The sequence below is a fragment of the Centropristis striata genome, chromosome 19 (genome assembly GCF_030273125.1).
Source record: "Centropristis striata isolate RG_2023a ecotype Rhode Island chromosome 19, C.striata_1.0, whole genome shotgun sequence".
Taxonomy (NCBI): Eukaryota; Metazoa; Chordata; class Actinopteri; order Perciformes; family Serranidae; genus Centropristis; species Centropristis striata.
The window spans coordinates 597300-620116 of NC_081535.1; the positions used below are offsets into that span (position 1 = coordinate 597300).

General features: G+C 40.0%; 1 protein-coding gene across 4 annotated transcripts in view; it reads left to right on the forward strand.

The window, feature by feature from the left end:
* tjp2a (tight junction protein 2a (zona occludens 2)) overlaps positions 1–19041 on the forward strand; it is a 63833-nt gene extending 44792 nt beyond the window's left edge. For all 4 annotated transcript variants that reach the window (XM_059358131.1, XM_059358129.1, XM_059358128.1 and 1 more), the window contains 16 exons: positions 1070–1200; positions 2793–2862; positions 3389–3539; positions 5304–5412; positions 5954–6173; positions 7507–7694; positions 7806–7901; positions 8573–8652; positions 9440–9650; positions 11178–11278; positions 12465–12689; positions 13475–13579; positions 13994–14209; positions 16589–16666; positions 16885–16970; positions 18548–19041. In XM_059358131.1, coding sequence (XP_059214114.1) covers positions 1070–1200; positions 2793–2862; positions 3389–3539; positions 5304–5412; positions 5954–6173; positions 7507–7694; positions 7806–7901; positions 8573–8652; positions 9440–9650; positions 11178–11278; positions 12465–12689; positions 13475–13579; positions 13994–14209; positions 16589–16666; positions 16885–16970; positions 18548–18707 — 2227 coding nt within the window. In that variant the 3' untranslated portion in view covers positions 18708–19041. The remainder of the gene's footprint in view (positions 1–1069; positions 1201–2792; positions 2863–3388; positions 3540–5303; positions 5413–5953; positions 6174–7506; positions 7695–7805; positions 7902–8572; positions 8653–9439; positions 9651–11177; positions 11279–12464; positions 12690–13474; positions 13580–13993; positions 14210–16588; positions 16667–16884; positions 16971–18547) is intronic.
* The last annotated feature ends 3776 nt before the right edge of the window (positions 19042–22817 follow it).

The following is a 22817-nucleotide window of genomic DNA, read 5'->3' on the forward strand; positions in this document are numbered from 1 at the left end:
ATCCATCTATATATCCATCTATATATCCATCATCTGTCCATCCATCCATCCATCCATCATCCATCCATCCATCCATCCATCCATCTATATATCCATCTATATATCCATCATCTGTCCATCCATCCATCCATCCATCCATCCATCCATCCATCCATCCATCCATCCATCTCACCATCACCATGATGGTTCCACCAGGTTCAGTTCCTGATGGAGGTGGGGATGAATGAATATCTGTAGCTGATCTTTTTCACCCTCTGGGAAAATAAAACCCACCAGATGTTCTGAACTTATGATCTGAACATCTCAACAGATCCTTCTGGCTTTACTCACTACTTTACTTTTAAATAAACAATTCAAATCAACAAACTGAGTCTCCACAATCTTGCTAGCAACCTTCACAATCCCCTGTAGGGTGTTTTTATGTTTAGTTCCAAGGTTGCCATACCAGCAAATGATAGAAAAGTAAATAACAGATTGGATAAAGGATCTGCAGAACAGAGTCATTAAGGTCTGATCAATCTCCAGCCACAGGAAGGAGTTATTATTATTATTATTATTATTATTATTTAGCTGCTTCATGTATTACAGGTTAGTTTAGTGGTCAGGAGCAGAATGGAGGTTTTTTATTTTCTGTAGAGTCCCTGAAGGCATCCCCACTGATTTATCATCTACGTCAGAGAAATGAGGATAATGCAGGATTATGATGATTTATGAAGCTCAGCTGATCCATCACATTAAATCACAGCAGAGGAATTACAACCAGGATAAATGTCTTGGAGAATGTTTTACTGCAACAATTAAACATTAAACATGCACTGCAAACCCTGAACTAACATTTAGACATTAGACACCAGGACCAGGACACTATATAACTCCATGTGTTCCATCATAGTTCAGATTTCTTTAGAATATGAATCTACAATGTTGAACATTAAATTAAATAAAATCTAAACCATTGAATGAGAAGCTGTGTCCAAACTTTTGACTGGTGCTGTATTGATTATTACCTAGAACAAAGTCTGTCTCTCTGGTCAGCAGAACGTCTGATATAACGTTGTGATGTTTCCAGAGAGGAGCCCCCCTCCCGGCTGGCTAAGATGGGCGCCATGCCGACGCCGTTCAGGTTACCTGACAGAGCTGCAGAGGACACGCCCCCTTTACAGGCCGAGAGGGAGGAGCCTCGAGCAGAAACACCTCCAGGTGAACACACGTCTCCTTAAGCCAGGAACACAGCTGGTCCTCTGATTGGCTGTGTGCTAGCTATGGGCGGATCTGATTGGCTGTGTGCTAGCTGTGGGTGGATCTGATTGGCTGTGTGCTAGCTATGGGCGGATCTGATTGGCTGTGTGCTAGCTATGGGCGGATCTGATTGGCTGTGTGCTAGCTATGGGCGGATCTGATTGGCTGTGTGCTAGCTATGGGCGGATCTGATTGGCTGTGTGCTAGCTGTGGGCGGATCTGATTGGCGGTGCTCTAGTGAATCAGCGGTGTGGGGGAGGAAACATAAACACATGGCACGGCAGAGGCGACTACTGTTGCGCTCGGTCTAGGGAGCCGAACCTAACATAAGTAACCCACACCCAAACACGGTGTAAGTTTAGAGAAATACAGTTTTATTTACAACAAAAAAAGTGCGATTACATACAGTGAATTGGTGCGGTATATATACAAGTGATGAAGCGTGGCTTCAGGGTGAGCCCAGGCCTAAAATAACAAACAAAACACCGATCTAAACTCAAGGGTCCCAAACATCCTAATCCCTACTGAAAAGAAAAGAAACAAAAATACAAGTACTGATCCTAACTCCCTAACCTAAGTCAAAAACAGGAGAAAACAGTATTATAGAAAAAGGCAGCTCACCCCTACTGCTTCCTTAAACACAGGCACTCTTGCTCTGGTTACCCAGAGCACAAGCACTCTCACAAACACTCTCTAACAATGTTAACACCAATCTTTCACAGAATAACTTCACAATCTCAATCTCGGTAGATGCGTAAGTGACAGCAGTCCCACCCGTCCTCTGGCGTCACCGGCTTTTGTAGTCCCCGCCTTCGATAATGGCAACGCCAGGGATGCAGAGCCAATGAGGCGCGGGAGCCACACGATCTCTGGATCAGGACAGGAGCACTCACTCTGCATGAAAGATTAACACACATGCACCTGCAGTGCAAATGAGATGACGGCAGCAGCCGTAACAACTACATTTTGTTTCGTTTTTATAAAAACACGTTGTCAGGGAGACTTATTGCATCAGAACGTACAGGCTGCTGTGTGGTCGGCCGTCGTCGTGGCAACGTGTTTTTCTGCTTTTTTTCACCCGACTGTGACACGAGCTCGTCGGGTTCCGTCGGGTTCCGTCGGGTTCCTTCAGGTTCCGTCGGGGCAGTGTGTGTGGGGGTCTTTATGAACACATGAAGCTGTGACCATTAACCAGTTAATGCAGGGGTGTCAAACTCTGGCCCGCAGGCCAAATTTGGCCCGCAGTGTAATTTTATTTGGCCCGCGAGGCAATACCAAATTATTATATTATTATTGTAAATGAATGACATTGATGTGTTTTTTATTTGAAATGTGATTTTGCATGTCTGCACTATTTAGTTATATATTGTATGTTTATAAGCGTTGCTGGTTCCATATTTAATGTGAAAGCAAAACATGTTTGGTATATATTAAAAGGTTTATTTGTTCAATGTTGGCCCGCGATTTTATTCACGTTTTACATTTTGGCCCATTGTGTATTTGAGTTTGACTCCCCTGGTTTAATGTTAATGTTAGTGTTTGTGTGTGTTTAGCCCCGAGGGTCCACCAGGCTCCTCCTAAAGTCCCTCTGAAGCCCCCAGCAGAGGACCAGGACATCTACGGGTCAGTTCACCAGTTATTCATCTCCTTCAGCTGATTCTTTCATCTACTTTATTACCTGAGTCTTTTTATCTGCTGCTGATTTTGACGGCTCTGATTTTTCTCTCAGTCTTTTGTTTATTTTGTTGCTGGTTTCTGAAGCTCTTTGAGATTTCTTTATGAAAGTGCTTAGTGTATATGCATGTCCCTTTTTCTTTATTTATTTTCTTTCAGAGAATTAAAGTGAAACTCCTTCTTATGTCCCAACTGTTCGTACTGTTAATATATAAACATGTTAAAAATTGTTCCTGGGAAGAAAACTGCTGCTGATATATAACTCTGGATACAAACGCTTCTCTTTTCTATAGTTTAGTTTCTTTTCCTTTTCTTTGCTTTTCCTTTATATCAGGAATCTGTAAATCTAAGAGAAATTATGTTTTGGTTTGTTGTTGTTTTTAAAGGAAAAATATCCTATGTTGTATGAAACCTGTTGGCCTCAACAAAGATAAAGTAAACGAGCTGTTGTTGTTGTTGTTGTTGTCGTCGTCAGGCCGAACACGGTGATGGTGCGGTTCCAGAAGGGGGACAGTGTTGGTCTGAGGCTGGCGGGGGGCAACGACGTGGGGATCTTCATCGCTGGCGTCCAGGAGGACAGCGCCGCCGAGCAGGAGGGGCTCCACACCGGAGACCAGATCATGAAGGTGACACTGCTTTAGTCCTTGATTCAATTCATTAAAGGAGGAAAACATCACCGCATTCTACCATTAAAACCTGTTGGGCCTGTTGTGTTATTCTACCATTAAAGAGGATACGTGGTTTTGTAGTATTTGTAGTTTTTTCCACCTATTTTCAGTCTCTTGGCCAATGAAATGCATCAGAATACATGTGGGAGTGTCGCAATGCATCATGGGACTTTCTCCAGAACTTTGAAATCATCACCAAAAAAAGAGAGACAAAATGACCAAAAAAGACACAAACTGACTAAAAAAAGACATAAAATGACCAAAAAAAGACACAAAATGACAAAAAAAAAGACACAAAATGACCAAAAAAAGACTCAAAATGACAAAAAAAAGACACAAAATGACAAAAAAAAAGACACAAAATGACCAAAAAAAGACACAAAATGACAAAAAAAAGACATAAAATGACCAAAAAAGACACAAAATGACAAAAAAGACACAAAATGACCAAAAAAGACACAAAATGACCAAAAAAGACACAAAATGACCAAAAAAAGACACAAAATTACTAAAAAAGACACAAAATTACTAAAAAAACAAACAAAAAAAGACACAAAAAAAACACAAAATGTGAATCCATGTGGGAGTGTCCCAATGCATCATGGGACTTTTCCAGAATGTATAAATCATGGTGAAGACGACTATAGCGGAGGGAGCTCAGATATAACAGCTATAAGCTCTCACATACTTTATGAATTTCATTTCTATCTGCTACAGAGGCTGAAAAATCTATTATTTAGTAGGATTACAGTATTCCTAATGACAGTATTCCTGATGACAGTATTCCTGATGACAGTATTCCTGATGACAGTATTCCTAATGACAGTATTCCTGATGACAGTATTCCTGATGACAGTATTCCTAATGACAGTATTCCTGATGACAGTATTCCTGATGACAGTATTCCTAATGACAGTATTCCTGATGACAGTATTCCTGATGACAGTATTCCTAATGACAGTATTCCTGATGACAGTATTCCTGATGACAGTATTCCTAATGACAGTATTCCTGATGACAGTATTCCTAATGACAGTATTCCTGATGACAGTATTCCTGATGACAGTATTCCTGACGACAGTATTCCTGACGACAGTATTCGTAATGACTGTATTCCTGATGACAGTATTCCTGACGACAGTATTCCTGACGACAGTATTCCTAATGACAGTATTCCTGATGACAGTATTCCTGATGACAGTATTCCTGATGACAGTATTCCTGATGACAGTATTCCTGACGACAGTATTCCTGACGACAGTATTCCTGACGACATTATTCCTAATGACAGTATTCCTGATGACTGTATTCCTGATGACAGTATTCCTGACGACAGTGTTCCTGATGACAGTATTCCTGACGACAGTATTCCTGATGACAGTATTCCTGATGACTGTATTCCTGATGACAGTATTCCTGACGACAGTATTCCTGATGACAGTATTCCTGATGACAGTATTCCTGACGACAGTATTCCTAATGACAGTATTGCTGATGACAGTATTCCTGACGACAGTATTCCTGATGACAGTATTCCTGATGACAGTATTCCTGATGACAGTATTCCTAATGACAGTATTCCTGACGACAGTATTCCTGATGACAGTATTCCTGATGACAGTATTCCTAATGACAGTATTGCTGATGACAGTATTCCTGACGACAGTATTCCTGATGACAGTATTCCTGATGACAGTATTCCTGATGTGTTGTGTGCTCCAGGTGAACAACATGGACTTCCGGGGCATGGTGCGGGAGGACGCTGTCCTCTACCTGCTGGAGATTCCTAAAGGAGAAGACGTGACCATCCTGGCTCAGAGTAAACCTGAAGGTATCCACACACACACACACACACACACACACACACACACACACACACACACACACACGCGTTTAACCCCACCTGGGAATCTATTGATCAGCTTTGCTCTCCCTGTGGGAAGCTGCCATTAAATTCTTATTGATCAGACAATCAAAGTTGGTGTTACAGTTGCAAGAAAAAGTGTGTGAATCCTCTGAAATGACCTGGTTTTCTGCATTCATTTGGCATATAATGCTTTTCTGACTAGTTTTGTTCAGTTTTTCCAACAATTTTTTCTGACTTTTTTTGTCAGTTTTTCTGCCAAATTTTGTTCTGTTTTTCTGACTATTGTTGTCTGTTTTTTTTTTTAAAAAGACACAAAATGACAAAAAAAAGACACAAAATGACCAAAAAGACATAAAATGACCAAAAAAAGACACAAACTATAACTGACTATAAAGGAACCACTAATGAATTAACTTTTTTCTTTAGCATCATGCCAGTCTTGTGACCCTCAGTGACTTGATGAAGCCAGAATGATTAATTTCCTCTGTTGTTTCTCCTGTTCCAGTGTATAAAGACATCCTGGCGTCTGGCCGAGGAGACTCTTTCTTCATCAGGACTCACTTTGAGTATGAGAAGGAGGCTCCTCAGAGCCTCCCCTTCTCCAGAGGAGAGATCTTCAAAGTCACAGACACACTTTATGACGGCAAACTGGGCAACTGGCTGGCAATCCGCTCCGACAGAGACAACCAGCTGCAGGAGAAAGGGATCATCCCCAACAAGAGCAGGTGAGGACCAGAGGCCAGGCAGGTGAACCTGTAGAGAACACACCGCTGGTTATTAGTGGTGGTGTCCCAATGAAGCTTCATGAACCACTTCCTGTCTTAGAGTCCACTAGGTGGAGCTCTTGGTTTAAGGAAAGAGGCTCAAGCTATGGTAGCAGAGTGATTTCAGCTCTTTGTTGAACAGAGAGCGCCATCTAGTGCAGCTGTTCTCAACCTGGGGGTCCCGGCCCCAATTGGGGTCCCGAGATGATTTCTGGGGGTCGCCAAATCATTTTGGAAGTCAGCTCTGTCTCCACTGTGTTAAAGTGTTCATGTGTTTTAGTCTTTCTGGTCATTTAACGTCTTTTTTTGGTCATTTTGTGTCTTTTTTGGGCCATTTTGTGTCTTTTTGGGCCATTTTGTGTCTTTTTATGGTCATTTTTTGTCATTTTGTGGTCAATTCGAGTCCTTTTTTGCTTAATCTTATGTAATTTTTTGCCCATTTTGTGTCTTCTTTTGATCATTTTGTGTCATTTTGTGGTCAATTTGATTCTTTTTTTGGTCATTTTGTGTCTTTTTGGGCCATTTTGTGTCTTTTTATGGTCATTTTTTGTCATTTTGTGGTCAATTTGAGTCCTTTTTTGCTTAATTTTATGTAATTTTTTGGCCATTTTGTGTCTTCTTTTGATCATTTTGTGTCATTTTGTGGTCAATTTGATTCTTTTTTTGGTCATTTTGTATCTTTTTTTGGTCATTTTGTGTCTTTTTGGGCCATTTTGTGTCTTTTTATGGTCATTTTTTGTCATTTTGTGGTCAATTTGATTCCTTTCTTGCTTAATTTTATGTCATTTTTTGGCCATTTTGTGTCTTCTTTTGATCATTTTGTGTCATTTTGTGGTCAATTTGATTCTTTTTTGGGTAATTTTGTGTCTTTTCTGACAAATCCCAAAGTATCAAGTTGTTCCTTTCCAAGGAGTCTCTGTCTTGAAGCTGACTGTTACACACTCAGGAGGTCAGAATGGACCTTTAGACTGATAGCAAAGCACTTAGATTAAAACTAACAATAAAATATAAAAACATATATATAAATGCACAGACAGAGAGATGTTTTAGTTGTTGTCTGCTCCATTATTTGTCCAAAATTCATCGTATGAGCTGAGTTTGTCTGATCTGAACTGTGAGGTTGTGTTCAGTGAGACAACGTGCTGTTAGATTGGGGGTCGAGACTCTAAAAGATGAGAACTACTGCTCTGGTGGACTCAGATGATAAAGACAGTGGTTCATGAGGCTTCATTGGGACATCACTAGTTATCAGAGCGTTTGCTGACGACAGCTTCTCTTCTCTGTGTGTCTGCAGAGCGGAGCAGATGGCCAACGTCCAGAACGCTGCTCGGGCTGCTTCAGGAAACGACCGAGGAGACTTCTGGAGGCTGAGAGGTCAAAGGGCAGCCAAGAAGAAAGACTTACGCAAGAGCAGAGAGGACCTGAGTGCTGCTCCCGTCACCACCAAGTTCCCTGCTTACGAGAGGGTCGTCCTCCGAGAAGGTCCTGAACATGTTATATATATATATATATATCACATATCATATATCATACATACAAACACCTGTACCTGTCTGTCCTCTCCTGACTCTGGTCCTGTCTGTGTCTGTTCAGCTGGTTTCAGGAGACCTGTGGTCATATTTGGACCCATTTCTGATGCAGTGAATGAAAAACTGGGCAACGACCTGCCGCACGAGTTCGTCGTCGCCAGTAAGTGAAAACATCGTCACCTCTTAGAAATTATTGAAGATAAGATATGACTTTATTTACCCCGCAGTGGGGAAATTTAGTATACTTGACAAGATTTATTAAATTAAGATTATTAAATCTAGAAATAAGCATGTTGAACACTTAAAAGAAAAACATTTGGGGTGATTTTACGCATTTTGTGTCTTTTTTTTGGTCATTTTACGTCTTTTTTTTGGTCTTTTTTGATGGGTTTTTTTTTTTTTTACTTTTTGTCTCTTTTTTGGTCATTTTACATCTTTTTGTGTTTTTTTTGTATTTTTGTGTCTTTTTTGGTCTTTTTTGTCTTTTTTGTGTGTTTTTGTGTCTTTTTTGTGTCTTTTTTTGTCATTTTGTGTCTTTTTACATCTTCTTTCTGTCACAAAATGACCAAAAAAGACAAAAAATGTAAAAAAAAAAAAAAAGAGATAAATGAAAGCTGCCAGCAGTGATGAACTGGCCCGAGCAGAGTGACCTGATGATTATTTGGTTCTTACCAAGATAAAAAAAACCTTTAGATTTAGAAGTGTTAGATCATTTATCTGGTTTTAAGAGTTAATTTATTATTTTAAGAGTTCAACATGCTTATTTCTAGATTTAATAATCAGTTAAATGACACACATGCGTCCTTGTGAATATTTGTGTTCCTCGTCCAGAAACGGAGCCCAAGGATGCAGGAAGTGAGAAATCCTCGGGAGTGGTGAGACTCAACACCATCAGACAGATCATCGAACAGGTAAAGTCTAGTAAAAACTAGAAAGCTTCTAAAGAAATGTGCGAGTGTGCTTGACTCCCAGACATTATTAGATTACAATTTGAACTGTTTTCAAAATGGAATAGAGGAGGAAATCCTGTAAGATACTAGACAGAAAGCATTTTAGTCCAAACCGTAGCTCCTATCAGTGATCTGACTTCACTTTGAGCATCCTCAGTTCTTCCTGAACGTCTACATTTGTGTTCTGTGAAGAAAAATGAAGAAATAGTTTTTTTAGAGCGATCAGAAGGAAGTCAATGAGGCTGTTGGTGGTGTTGGTGGATCATCTGTGGTCCTACGCCCAAACTAGAACTCTGACAGCTTTACCAGAGGATTGTGAGGGAGAAGACACATTTTACTACGTTTATATCTATAAATTATTTCAGTAGAGTGGTATCTGCGGCCTCGAGCGCAGTTTACAATTTTTATTGACAAATTTTTCTCCCATCACTCTAGCCTCTCCATAGGGTTATATTGGGGGGATTTTTTGACGTGTTTTTGCCGAATAATTTGAAAACCGTTTGCTCAAACCCTTAGAAAAGTCACAGCACACTCATCATGGCCGAGCTGGTCGATTTGATACCTTTTTAGTGTTTGTGCGACCAAAACTCTGGAGGAGTAGTCGACAGAAACAAACACGGAAGAATAAACTCTAGGATTAAGCCCGGTGGAGAGTAGATCGTGTGCTTTTTCAAGCACACTCAACAAGTTTAGTTTTCCGGTAATCCTGTTGGATCGGCTCTTATTGATCTCCTCCGTGTCTCCTCAGGACCGCCACGCTCTGCTGGACGTGACTCCCAAAGCCGTGGACACCCTGAACTACACCCAGTGGTACCCCATCGTGGTCTTCCTGAACCCGGACAGCAAGCAGGGAGTCAAGACCATGAGGAACCGGCTCGTCCCCGGGTCCACGCGCAGCGCACGGAAACTCTACGAGCAGGCCGTCAAGCTGAGGAAGACCTGCTCTCACCTGTTCACAGGTAGGGGGGTTATTAAAGGAGCAGCTGCTCTCACCTGTTCACAGGTAGGGGGGTTATTAAAGGAGCAGCTGCTCTCACCTGTTCACAGGTAGGGGGGTTATTAAAGGAGCAGCTGTAGTCGTGTTCCCACTAGGGGGGAAAGTGGCCACAGGGAAAGTCTCAGGCCACGCCCTCTCTAAAGTCTCAGGCCACGCCCTCTCTACAGTCTCAGGCCACGCCCTCTCTAAAGTCTCAGGCCACGCCCTCAGGCCACGCCCTCTCTACAGTCTCAGGCCACGCCCTCTCTACAGTCTCAGGCCACGCCCTCTCTAAAGTCTCAGGCCACGCCCTCAGGCCACGCCCTCTCTAAAGTCTCAGGCCACGCCCTCTCTAAAGTCTCAGGCCACGCCCTCTCTAAAGTCTCAGGCCACGCCCTCAGGCCACGCCCTCTCTACAGTCTCAGGCCACGCCCTCTCTACAGTCTCAGGCCACGCCCTCTCTAAAGTCTCAGGCCACGCCCTCAGGCCACGCCCTCTCTAAAGTCTCAGGCCACGCCCTCTCTACAGTCTCAGGCCACGCCCTCTCTAAAGTCTCAGGCCACGCCCTCTCTAAAGTCTCAGGCCACGCCCTCTCTAAAGTCTCAGGCCACGCCCTCTACAGTCTCAGGCCACGCCCTCTCTAAAGTTACTAAACTATCGATTTGGAACACTGATTATTAATTATGAATATAATTTTAATCAAATTGCCATATTAATATTTAGTACTGGTTGAAGGAATTGTGAATTCTTGACATAGAAGAGGTTGGCATATCGTTCATAGTGTACAAAATTAAATGGACAGTATTTGTAATCAAAACATATTTATTCTAAATAACAAGTAAAGCAAATAAAAGCACCTCTTCAGAAATGTTAATGCAGAGAGCCAGCCGTGAAGCCCTGGACCTTATAGCAAGAGATGTTCAGATTTTCAATCCAGAAAATAACCAATGTTATACCTGTTAATGTGTCCTCCATATTTATAATATGTCCATCGTTTTTTTGTTGCTATCCACAGCCGTTTCATTTGGTGCCACTCAGCCGTAGAACTCAAGTGTATTTGAAGTGGAAAATCTCAAGAGATAACAAGAGTTTCTAAAAAAAAAAAAAGACAGCCCTCTACGGGATTTATTGACAAGTATCACAAAACAGATACAATATTCAAGATACACATAAACAGGTCCTTGGTCTGAACAGGAACTGTGTAGTTTTCCTATTTCTGGTACTATTATACCTGTAATAATGTTGGTGTGTCAGGTCTCTTGCTTTCCTGTTATTGTTCCAAATGGTGCAGTGGGATTTCCTAAATCTCTTTACAATCCCTGTAAAGAGACTGATTTCTGTGTGTTTGTCAAACCATTTGTGAAGCATATTTAATCTGCTACATGTCTGATATTTTAATGCATCTTCAAATGAATACACAGCATATTCTCCCCAAACAGCCGTCTGCAGAGTGTCTGAGTGTGTCTGTGGTTCTTGGCCTCATTTGTGTCTCTTTCCTGTTTGTGTTCAGCGAGCGTGGACCTGAACTCGGCCAACGACGCGTGGTACGGCAGCGTGAAGGACTCGATCCGGGAGCAGCAGGACAGAGCGGTGTGGGTGTGTGAGGGCAAGGTGAGTCCTGTTACCTGTGAGGACGAGCTGCTGCTGCAGGCCTGGACAAGAACCAGTCATCATATGATAGAATCACCACCTGACCCCTCGACCCCGGCGTCGATTCTGTTGGGTTTTTTCCTACAAACGTATTTTATTAAAAATGTTTTGTGGCTCACAGTGGAGAAGAGACATTCATTCAACACGCTAGTTATATTTAAGTCGGTCACTAGTAGTAAAACTCCTGTGTTTTTAGAATCAAGTTGTCTTACGAATACTGTTCATGATTATTACACTAGAACAGGGGAGTCAAACTCAAATACACAATGGGCCAAAATTTAAAACTTGAATAAAATCGCGGGCCAACATTGAACAAATAAACCTTTTAATATCTACCAAACATGTTTTGCTTTAACATTAAATATGGAACCAGCAACGCTTATAAACATACAATATATAACTAAATAGTGCAGACATGCAAAATCAAATTTCAAATAAAAAACACATCAATGTCATTAATCTATTAAATAAAAATTAAATAAAAATCGTATGCCTCTTTTCTATTTGCATCCTTCTGATTTAAATATCAAAATAAACTTTTTCAACAGGTAAATACATTTAAAAATAAAATAACAATAATAAATCTAGTATTAGCGGTAAATGCGCCGTATAATACTGGCGGGTCAGCTTTTATAGTACAATAATTATATAATAATTTGGTATTGCCTCGCGGGCCAAATAAAATTACACTGCGGGCCAAATTTGGCTTGTATTGTCTCGTTCAAAATCAAACACTTTACATCGTTCTTTTATCTACAGATCAGTGTCTCTCTGGGATGATCTGCCTCAGTATCTCTACAGTAAATCAGTTTTTAAAAAGAAACTTACTGTCTATCTAAGACATTCATTCATCCGTTGGGTGTGTTGTGATTTGAATAACTCAGCTGTATTTAGGTTTTGGGGAGGTTTAGTCATTTTATTATATTGTCAACTATTGTGTGGGTTTGTCTATTTTATATTGTATGTACTTGTTTTGTTTTTATTATTATTATTATAATATATATTATTATTATTTTCTTCCGGACCCCAGGAGGACTAGCTGGTTGCTATGGCATCAGCTAATGGGGATCCTTAATCAAATCAAATGAAATGGGAGCTCTACGTGGAGCTGTGTGAGTCCTAACTGGACTGGTTGTGTCTCCTCCAGCTGGACGGCTCCGAGGAGGACCTGGATCTCCATGACGACCGCATGTCCTACCTGTCGGCCATGAGCGCAGACTACCTGAGCATGGACAGCCGGCTGACCAGCGACTACGACGACACGGCGGACGAGGGCGGGGCTTACACCGACAACGAGCTGGACGAGACGCTGGACGAGCCCCAGCCGGTGTCGGCCATCAGCCGCTCCTCAGAACCCGTCCTGCCAGACGAGGTGCTGAAACACTCTGAAACACTCTGAAAAACACTCTGAAACACTCTAAAACACTCTGAAACACTCTGAAACACTCTGAAACACTCTAAAAAACACTCTGAAACACTCTGAAACACTCTAAAAAACACTCTGAAACACTCTGAAACACTCTAAAAAACACTCTGAAACACTCTGAAACACTCTAAAAAACTCTCTGAAACACACTGAAACACTCTGAAACACTCTAAAAAACTCTCTGAAACACACTGAAACACTCTGAAACACTCTGAAACACTCTAATTAACACTCTGAAACACTCTGAAACACTCTGAAACACTCTAATTAACACTCTGAAACACTCTGAAACACTCTAATTAACACTCTAATTAACACTCTGAAACACGCTGAAACACTCTGAAACACTCTGAAACAGTCTGAAACACCAAAAAAACACTCTGAAACACTCTGAAACACTCTAATTAACACGCTGAAACACTAAAACACTCTAAAAAACACTCTTATCATCAGAACCCGTCCTGCCAGACGAGGTCGGTTGGTAGCCGGCGGCCGCTGTTACCTTAGTGGGATTATTGCAGGAAAAGATGCAGATTTTTATTACATTTGCGGGCGTTACAGGCACTTTTTGACAAAAACTTGAATGTATTTGCTGTTTTATCTATGAAAATAAAAGTATCAGGAGCTAATGCACCTCCCTTCTCACAACCCTCCTGCATCGTTTTGTGTGTGTGTGTGTGTGTGTGTGTGTGTGTGTGTGTGTGTGTGTGTGTGTGTGTGTGTGTGTGTAGAAGCCTCATCCTGAACCCAGGGCTCGTATGAGGAGGACAGGGAGCAGAGAGATGCTGAACAGAGAGCCCAGCCCTCCTCCTCCTTTTGTCCCTGAACCCCCCAAGGTGAGCTCCTCCTCCTGCTCCTCCTCCTCCTGATCCGCCTCCTCCCCCTCCTCCTTTTTGTATATATTGTGGCTCTTTTGGTCATTTTGTGTCAGAATTCTTCCATTTTATCCAGCCTGTTATGATGACGGGTTGTTTTAGCTCCACGCTCATTTAAACTTGCTGCAATTTTTATTCAAAATATTATAACATTTTCCCAACTTCTCTGCTCTTTGCCTCTGATCCTGAGCCTTCATCTTCCTCTTTGATCTGAAAAGTGGAAGTTTGTTCATAACTTTGTTGCGTTATATATAACATGCCACCTTTAACCCATTTAGACCTAAAACTCCTGTAAAGCTCCTGTAAAACTCCTGTAAAACTCCTGTAAAACTCCTGTAAAACTCCTGTAAAGCCTCTGTCCTCTGTGTGTTTCAGGTTCGGGCTCAGACTCGGACCGACTCGTCTCGGAGCTACGACTCTCACTCCAGCAGCACCATCAGCAGCGACGCGGCGGCCGCCAACAAGCCGCCTCCCCCTCCGGTGGCCCTGAAGCCCAGCGGGCCCCGCCTCAGCCTGACCTCAGAGGACCAGGGGCCCCAGGGGCCCCGGGACCCAGAGGAGGACCCCGCCAACAAGTCCTTCCTGGGAAAGGTGATTATCAGACCTACAACAAGATCTACACTGATAAAAACCAGATAAAACAGGAAATCTGAGGGAAACTGTTTGATCTGGTTTTAGACCTTTAGATTTACTGTTTGATCTGGTTTTAGACCTTTAGATTTACTGTTTGATCTGGTTTTAGACCTTTAGATTTACTGTTTGATCTGGTTTTAGACCTTTAGATTTACTGTCTGATCTGGTTTTAGACCTTTAGATTTACTGTTTGATCTGGTTTTAGACCTTTAGATTTACTGTTTGATCTGGTTTTAGACCTTTAGATTTACTGTTTGATCTGGTTTTAGACCTTTAGATTTACTGTTTGATCTGGTTTTAGACCTTTAGATTTACTGTTTGATCTGGTTTTAGACCTTTAGATTTACTGTTTGATCTGGTTTTAGACCTTTAGATTTACTGTTTGATCTGGTTTTAGACCTTTAGATTTACTGTTTGATCTGGTTTTAGAACTTTAGATTTACTGTTTATCTGGTTTTAGACCTTTAGATTTACTGTTTGATCTGGTTTTAGACCTTTAGATTTACTGTTTGATCTGGTTTTAGACCTTTAGATTTACTGTTTGATCTGGTTTTAGACCTTTAGATTTACTGTTTGATCTGGTTTTAGACCTTTAGATTTACTGTTTGATCTGGTTTTAGACCTTTAGATTTACTGTCTGATCTGGTTTTAGACCTTTAGATTTACTGTTTGATCTGGTTTTAGACCTTTAGATTTACTGTTTGATCTGGTTTTAGACCTTTAGATTTACTGTTTGATCTGGTTTTATACCTTTAGATTTACTGTTTGATCTGGTTTTAGACCTTTAGATTTACTGTTTGATCTGGTTTTAGACCTTTAGATTTACTGTTTGATCTGGTTTTAGACCTTTAGATTTACTGTTTGATCTGGTTTTAGAACTTTAGATTTACTGTTTATCTGGTTTTAGACCTTTAGATTTACTGTTTGATCTGGTTTTAGACCTTTAGATTTACTGTTTGATCTGGTTTTAGACCTTTAGATTTACAGTTTGATCTGGTTTTAGACCTTTAGATTGACTGTTTGATCTGGTTTTAGACCTTTAGATTTACTGTTTGATCTGGTTTTAGACCTTTAGATTTACTGTTTGATCTGGTTTTAGACCTTTAGATTTACTGTTTGGTCTGGTTTTAGACCTTTAGATTTACTGTTTGATCTGGTTTTAGACCTTTAGATTTACTGTCTGATCTGGTTTTAGACCTTTAGATTTACTGTTTGATCTGGTTTTAGACCTTTAGATTTACTGTTTGATCTGGTTTTAGACCTTTAGATTTACTGTTTGATCTGGTTTTAGACCTTTAGATTTACTGTTTGATCTGGTTTTAGACCTTTAGATTTACTGTTTGATCTGGTTTTAGACCTTTAGATTTACTGTTTGATCTGGTTTTAGACCTTTAGATTTACTGTTTGATCTGGTTTTAGACCTTTAGATTGACTGTTTGATCTGGTTTTAGAACTTTAGATTTACTGTTTATCTGGTTTTAGACCTTTAGATTTACTGTTTGATCTGGTTTTAGACCTTTAGATTTACTGTTTGATCTGGTTTTAGACCTTTAGATTTACTGTTTGATCTGGTTTTAGACCTTTAGATTTACTGTTTGATCTGGTTTTAGACCTTTAGATTTACTGTTTGATCTGGTTTTAGACCTTTAGATTTACTGTCTGATCTGGTTTTAGACCTTTAGATTTACTGTTTGATCTGGTTTTAGACCTTTAGATTTACTGTTTGATCTGGTTTTAGACCTTTAGATTTACTGTTTGATCTGGTTTTATACCTTTAGATTTACTGTTTGATCTGGTTTTAGACCTTTAGATTTACTGTTTGATCTGGTTTTAGACCTTTAGATTTACTGTTTGATCTGGTTTTAGACCTTTAGATTTACTGTTTGATCTGGTTTTAGAACTTTAGATTTACTGTTTATCTGGTTTTAGACCTTTAGATTTACTGTTTGATCTGGTTTTAGACCTTTAGATTTACTGTTTGATCTGGTTTTAGACCTTTAGATTTACTGTTTGATCTGGTTTTTAAACATATTTTGACATTTTAACAGCATTCAGTGTTTCTCTTGTCTTAAAGGCTGATTTATTGATTTATTATCTGATCTCCTTCCTCTTCCACTTGCATTGCTTCTAATATGAAATAGAAAACGTGTGATCAGGTAACTGGATGTTTGTAGCTGTGGTTTTAAATCCATAATCCCTCATCATCATCTTCATTCCACTCATTAATCACTCATTCATTCCACAGTGACGTTGGTTTGAACCACCATGTGGATGTTCAGTGTCTAACCAGTGGTATAAATATCGTTTGCATGTATTAATGTGTGTTTATATCTGCAGATCAAAGCGTTTGAGAAGATGGACCACCTGGCCCGAGCTCAGAGGCTCCTGGAGCTGCAGGAGGCAGAAAACGCTCGAGTCAGTAACCTTTTAAGATTATTTTAAATTTGTAAAAATTTAAATTAATTTTCTAAAATAAAAACTGCTGACTAAGAAGAACTATCTGATCAGACAGAAAATAATCAGATATCCTCTTGATCTGAGATATTTACTGACTTAGAGTCTGTGTTCAGGTCTCCGGTGGTGTTTTCTAAACTTTATATATCTGTTGTTACACGTCTGCTCTCTCCTCACAGCTGGAAATCGCTCAGAAGCATCCAGACATCTACGCCGTCCCAGTGAAGCTGCCAAAACCCAACCTCAACCGTCCTCAGCCAATAGGGTGAGAGCTCCACCTCCAGGGTGAAACCACATGTTTAAGGAAGGAATAAATCTTTATTCAAGAGTAGATGTTCAGTCTGAGAGCTGATTTTATTCCTTTCCAGTGCGTTGTTGCTATATTTAGCGACTTTTCAGACCCCCTTAGCGACTATTTTTCAAAAAAAAATTGAATGGAGACAAATCCAGCGACTTTTTCTGGTGTTATTGGAGACTTTTGGAGACTCGTTCTGACTCTTCAACAGTCCTCCTGCAGCAGTCTCTCCCAGCTGCAGAGCCGGAGGGGATGTTAACCCCTTAGTCACCTTAGTTACCCCCTAGTCTGCAAATTGCTAACAGGCTAACAGTTAGCTCCGTAGCAGTACAGTGTGTATGTGCTATCAGGCTAACAGTTAGCTCTGTAGCAGTACAGTGTGTATGTGCTATCAGGCTAACAGTTAGCTCTGAAGCAGTACAGTGTGTACGTGCTAACAGGCTAACAGTTAGCTCTGTAGCAGTACAGTGTGTATGTGCTAACAGGCTAACAGTTAGCTCTGAAGCAGTACAGTGTGTATGTGCTAACAGGCTAACAGTTAGCTCTGTAGCAGTACAGTGTGTATGTGCTAACAGGCTAACAGCTGGCTCTGTAGCAGTACAGTGTGTATGTGCTAACAGGCTAACAGTTAGCTCTGTAGCAGTACAGTGTGTATGTGCTAACAGGCTAACAGTTAGCTCTGTAGCAGTACAGTGTGTAAGTGCTAACAGGCTAACAGTTAGCTCTGTAGCAGTACAGTGTGTATGTGCTAACAGGCTAACAGTTAGCTCTGTAGCAGTACAGTGTGTATGTGCTAACAGTTAGCTCTGTAGCAGTACAGTGTGTATATGCTAACAGGCTAACAGTTAGCTCTGTAGCAGTACAGTGTGTATGTGCTGACAGGCTAACAGTTAGCTCTGTAGCAGTACAGTTTGTATGTGCTAACAGGCTAACAGTTAGCTCTGTAGCAGTACAGTGTGTATGTTCTAACAGGCTAACAGTTAGCTCTGTAGCAGTACAGTGTGTATGTGCTAACAGGCTAACAGTTAGCTCTGTAGCAGTACAGTGTGTATGTGCTAACAGGCTAACAGTTAGCTCTGTAGCAGTACAGTGTGTATGTGCTAACAGGCTAACAGTTAGCGCTGTAGCAGTACGGTGTGTATGTGCTAACAGGCTAACAGTTAGCTCTGTAGCAGTACAGTGTGTATGTGCTAACAGGCTAACAGTTAGCGCTGTAGCAGTACGGTGTGTATGTGCTAACAGGCTAACAGTTAGCTCTGTAGCAGTACAGTGTGTATGTGCTAACAGGCTAACAGTTAGCGCTGTAGCAGTACGGTGTGTATGTGCTAACAGGCTAACAGTTAGCTCTGTAGCAGTACAGTGTGTATGTGCTAACAGGCTAACAGTTAGCTCTGTAGCAGTACAGTGTGTATGTGCTAACAGGCTAACAGTTAGCTCTGTAGCAGTACAGTGTCAGAAAGAGAGGATATTTCCTCCATATTTTATGATATTTCTGTTCTTCTTGAAGGAAAAGCTAACTGTGTGTGTGTGTGTGTGTGTGTGTTCAGGTCCAGCTCCCAGCCTGGGGACCAGCAGACCTCCAGGCCTGCGTTCTCTGAGTCCCGAGGCTTCGAGGAGGACGAGGCGGAGTACCGGCGCCAGCTGGCGGCGGAGCAGAGCAGGAGAGGATACTACAACCCTCAGAAGTACAAAGACACCGAGCTCTAGGCCCCGCCCCCTCGTTGCCTTGGTAACAGCTCACGCAGCTTCATGTCAACTCCTCGTCTGTAGTTTTTCAATCCTGCCGCGTCACCAGTTTGTACAGAAACGCTCCGTCAATATTTTTATAAACAGGAACAACAAAAGGCTGATTTCACTGTAAATATTCTTTAAAATGTGTCTGAGAGGTTTTATTTTCCCCCTCAGCTGTGTTCAACATCACAAACTAACTAAAAACAGCTTTATTAGCATTTAGCATTAAAACAGCTGAACTACCATGAGGAGGAGAATGTGTTACATCACATTTAATTTGAATTTTGCTAATTTAATTTGAATTTTGCTAATTTAATTTGAATTTTCAGAACTGAACGTTCAGTTCTGAACTAATAAATTAAATTTCAAATTACAATTCAGATTCAGTTTTTCAATAAAATGATTCAAATCGAACAATACAAATTCAAATGATTTTTTTATTGCAATTATTCAAGTTAAGCAATTCAAATTCAAATATAAATAATTCAAATTCAGTTTCTGGTTTCACATATTTCAGCCCGTAGTTTTACCCGTCCATCACGTTGGTGCATGTTGGGACAGTTGAGTTTGTCCAATATTTTCACGTCTAATAATCAGAAATATTTTCTCCAGAAATGTTTCACATCCAGAAAGTTTCCATCAAACTCCTAAACTGAGCAGCAGCAGTCGGTTGGTTTGTGATTCTGAACTCTGAGATCAGTTTCATCTCGTGTTTCACCAGCAGGAGGACAGAAACCTTCAGCTTTCCTTTCTCATCTGTGGAAAGAAGAAAAATAGTTGTTTTGTGCAGTGACGTCCTAATGAAGCTTCATGAACCATGTTATTTATCCTCTGAGTCACTAGATGGAGCTCTCTGTTCAACTAAGAGTTGAAATCACTCCGTTACCATAGTTACCATAGTTACCATAGTTACCATAGTTTAACCCATTTAAGGAGGAAAGCATTACCACATTTCTACCATTAAAACCTGTTGGGCCTGTTGTGTTATTCTACCATTAAAGAGGAAAGCAGATAGGTGGTTTTGTACTTTTTGTAGTTTTTTAAACCTATTGCAGAAATGCATCAGAATACATGTGGGAGAGTCGCAATGCATCATGGGACTTTTATAGAACTTTGAAATCATCACCAAAAAAAGACACAAAATGACTAAAAAAAGACACAGAATGAGAATCCATGTGGGAGTGTCCCAATGCATCATGGGACTTCTCCAGAACTTATAAATCATGGTGAAGACGACTATAGCGGAGGGAGCTCAGATATAACAGCTATAAGTTCTCAGATACTTTTTGAATTTAATTTCTATAAAAATCTATTATTTAGTAGAAGAGTTGACACTTCTGTTGGATTTACAGAAAAACTTCAGGTTTTAGGGGCTGATTTTAAAATCACCAACCAGGTTTTACAGGCAGTTTTTACAGGCAGTTTTAGGCCTGAATGGGTTAAAACCTTTTTAGGTCTAGTCTAGTGGACTCAGAGAATAAAGAACATGGTTCATGAAGCTTCATTGGGACCTCACCATAGAAAGTCTCTTCCTCTCTGTGTAAACACACCATCTCCTGTGTTTTCCATCTGATTGAGTGTTGTTGTGCCTCTGATGCTGTAAACCTTCACTCTGCTGAACAACAACACTGTAACTGACTCTGTCTGATAGTTGATCACTTCCTGTCAGGGCTCATTGTTCCTCTACAGTCTGAGGGAACGTTGTAACCTAAAGCAGCTCTCTGAGTGGAACGTGGAAGCAACAAGTGCCTTGTAGCTCAGATGGTTGAAATAAAAACGTCTGGAGGCTCTGAGAGGAAACTAAAAGGACCAAACTAATGATGGAGGCTGTCCTGATGCATATTAAATCTATATCGGTAACACTTTACAATAACCATCTAAATAATGTCTATAGATGGTTTATAAACCAATTATTAACATTTACAAAGTGCTATATACATATTTCATCTTTAAATGTTTTCAACCAATTTCTTAAAGGTATATGAATCATTTCAAAATCATTAATAGACTTAATATGGTGTTAAAAATGTTAAAATGAGTGCAACTAAAACTATTAATAAACAATGAATTATAATTTAATTGTTTCTTAATGGTAAAGTTACTCTAAACTTACATTAGTAAACCATCTATTTGCCATTTATAAATGATTTTGTTAGTTAAACGTTTATAAATGATGATTAAACATTAATAAACTGTCTGTTTACCATTTATAAATGATTAAACATTAATAAACTATCTGTTTACTGTTTATAAATGATGGTTATTGTAAAGTGTTAAAGTATATTTAACCCTCTGGGACCACTCGGGACATTTTCAGACATATTTGTCATTTTTCACTTTTGTTTTGGTAATAATTTTGGCTGTGATGCTGAAAATTACATGATTTTTGGAAGAATGATTTTTATGAAATTTAAATTAAAAAATGTCTAATGTGTCTATAATAATAATAATAATAATAATAATAATAATAATACACTGTGTATAAATTTACGACCCTTTCTGACCCTTCGGGCTGAAAATGTCCACTTCCAAAAAAATGCGATAAAAACTTTACAGATTAATATTTTTTTCTACTTTTTTCTGCATAAACCTCTTAAACAAGTTCTGTCCTGCTAAAAACTACCAAACATTCAATCATTTTGAGTATTTTAACCCTTTAAATGCCAGTTTGATGACATGATGTCACTGTTTTTCAAATAAAGAGGTTTTTACATTTTAAATCTGACACGACACAATAAAAAAAAAATGCATCAAAAATGTATTTTTGTTCTTAATCTTTGACATATCCAAGGCTGATAAAAACCAATGCCCCAGCCAAAAAATCATTTATTTTATGAAAAATAACTAAATTTTTGTGTTTGTTTGTTTTTCATAAAAAACATCAGTTTCATCGTTCAGTCAAACTGGCATTTAAGGGTTAAAAAGCCAAAAGTGTTTAAACATTTTCTAGTTTTGAGCAGAGCGGAAGTGTTTAAGAGGTTTATGCAGAAAAAAGTAGAAAAAAATATTAATCTGTTAAGTTTTTATTGCATTTTTTTTGTAAATGAGAGTTGGTCCAGAGGGTTCAGAGAGCAGACGGATGATTTGACTGTTAAACTGCATCATGAACACCATGTTGACATGTTGGAGACATATATATATCTATATATATATACACACGTTTTATTACCTGCAACCAGAGACAATCACATTCTTCTTCTTAATGTTTTATATCTGAAATCTGTCCGTCTTTGTATCTGAATGTGGTGACGACAATCATGTTGGTCGATCTTTTAAATGTCTGTTTGTGATTTTTCTTCTTTTTTTTAGTTTGTGAACTCGTTAGTGTTACAGAACAACTCAATTAAATAAATCTCTTTTTTACTTCTTCTTTTTGTGTCTTCTTGGACGTTTTCAGTCCAGTTTGTTTGGTTCTTTGGGAATTTTAGTGAGATTAAAGATGTTTATTTATCTGGTTGGTTGTTGTTGTTGTTATGAGATATTTATTTATTGTCATTAGCACTGCTAATGCTAAGGAAGGAGAGGAAACAAGGAGAGGAGGTAGGAGAGGAAACAAGGAGAGGAGGTAGGAGAGGAAACAAGGAGAGGAGGTAGGAGAGGAAACAAGGAGAGGAGGAAGGAGAGGAAACAAGGAGAGGAATAAGGAGAGGAGGAAGGAGAGGAGGAAGGAGAGGAAACAAGGAGAGGAGGTAGGAGAGGAAACAAGGAGAGGAGGTAGGAGAGGAAACAAGGAGAGGAGGAAGGAGAGGAAACAAGGAGAGGAAACAAGGAGAGGAATAAGGAGAGGAAACGAGGAGAGGAGGAAGGAGAGGAAACAAGGCAAGGAGAGGAGGAAGGAGAGGAAGAAGGAGAGGAAACGAGGAGAGGAGGAAGGAGGAAACAAGGCAAGGGGAGGAGGAAGGAGAGGAAGAAGGAGAGGAAACGAGAAGAGGAGGAAGGAGAGGAAACAAGGAGAGGAGGAAGGAGAGGAAACAAGGCAAGGAGAGGAAACAAGGAGAGGAAGAAGGAGAGGAAACAAAGAGAGGAAGAAGGAGAGGAAACAAAGAGAGGAGGAAGGAGAGGAGAGGAGGAAGGAGAGGAGAGGAG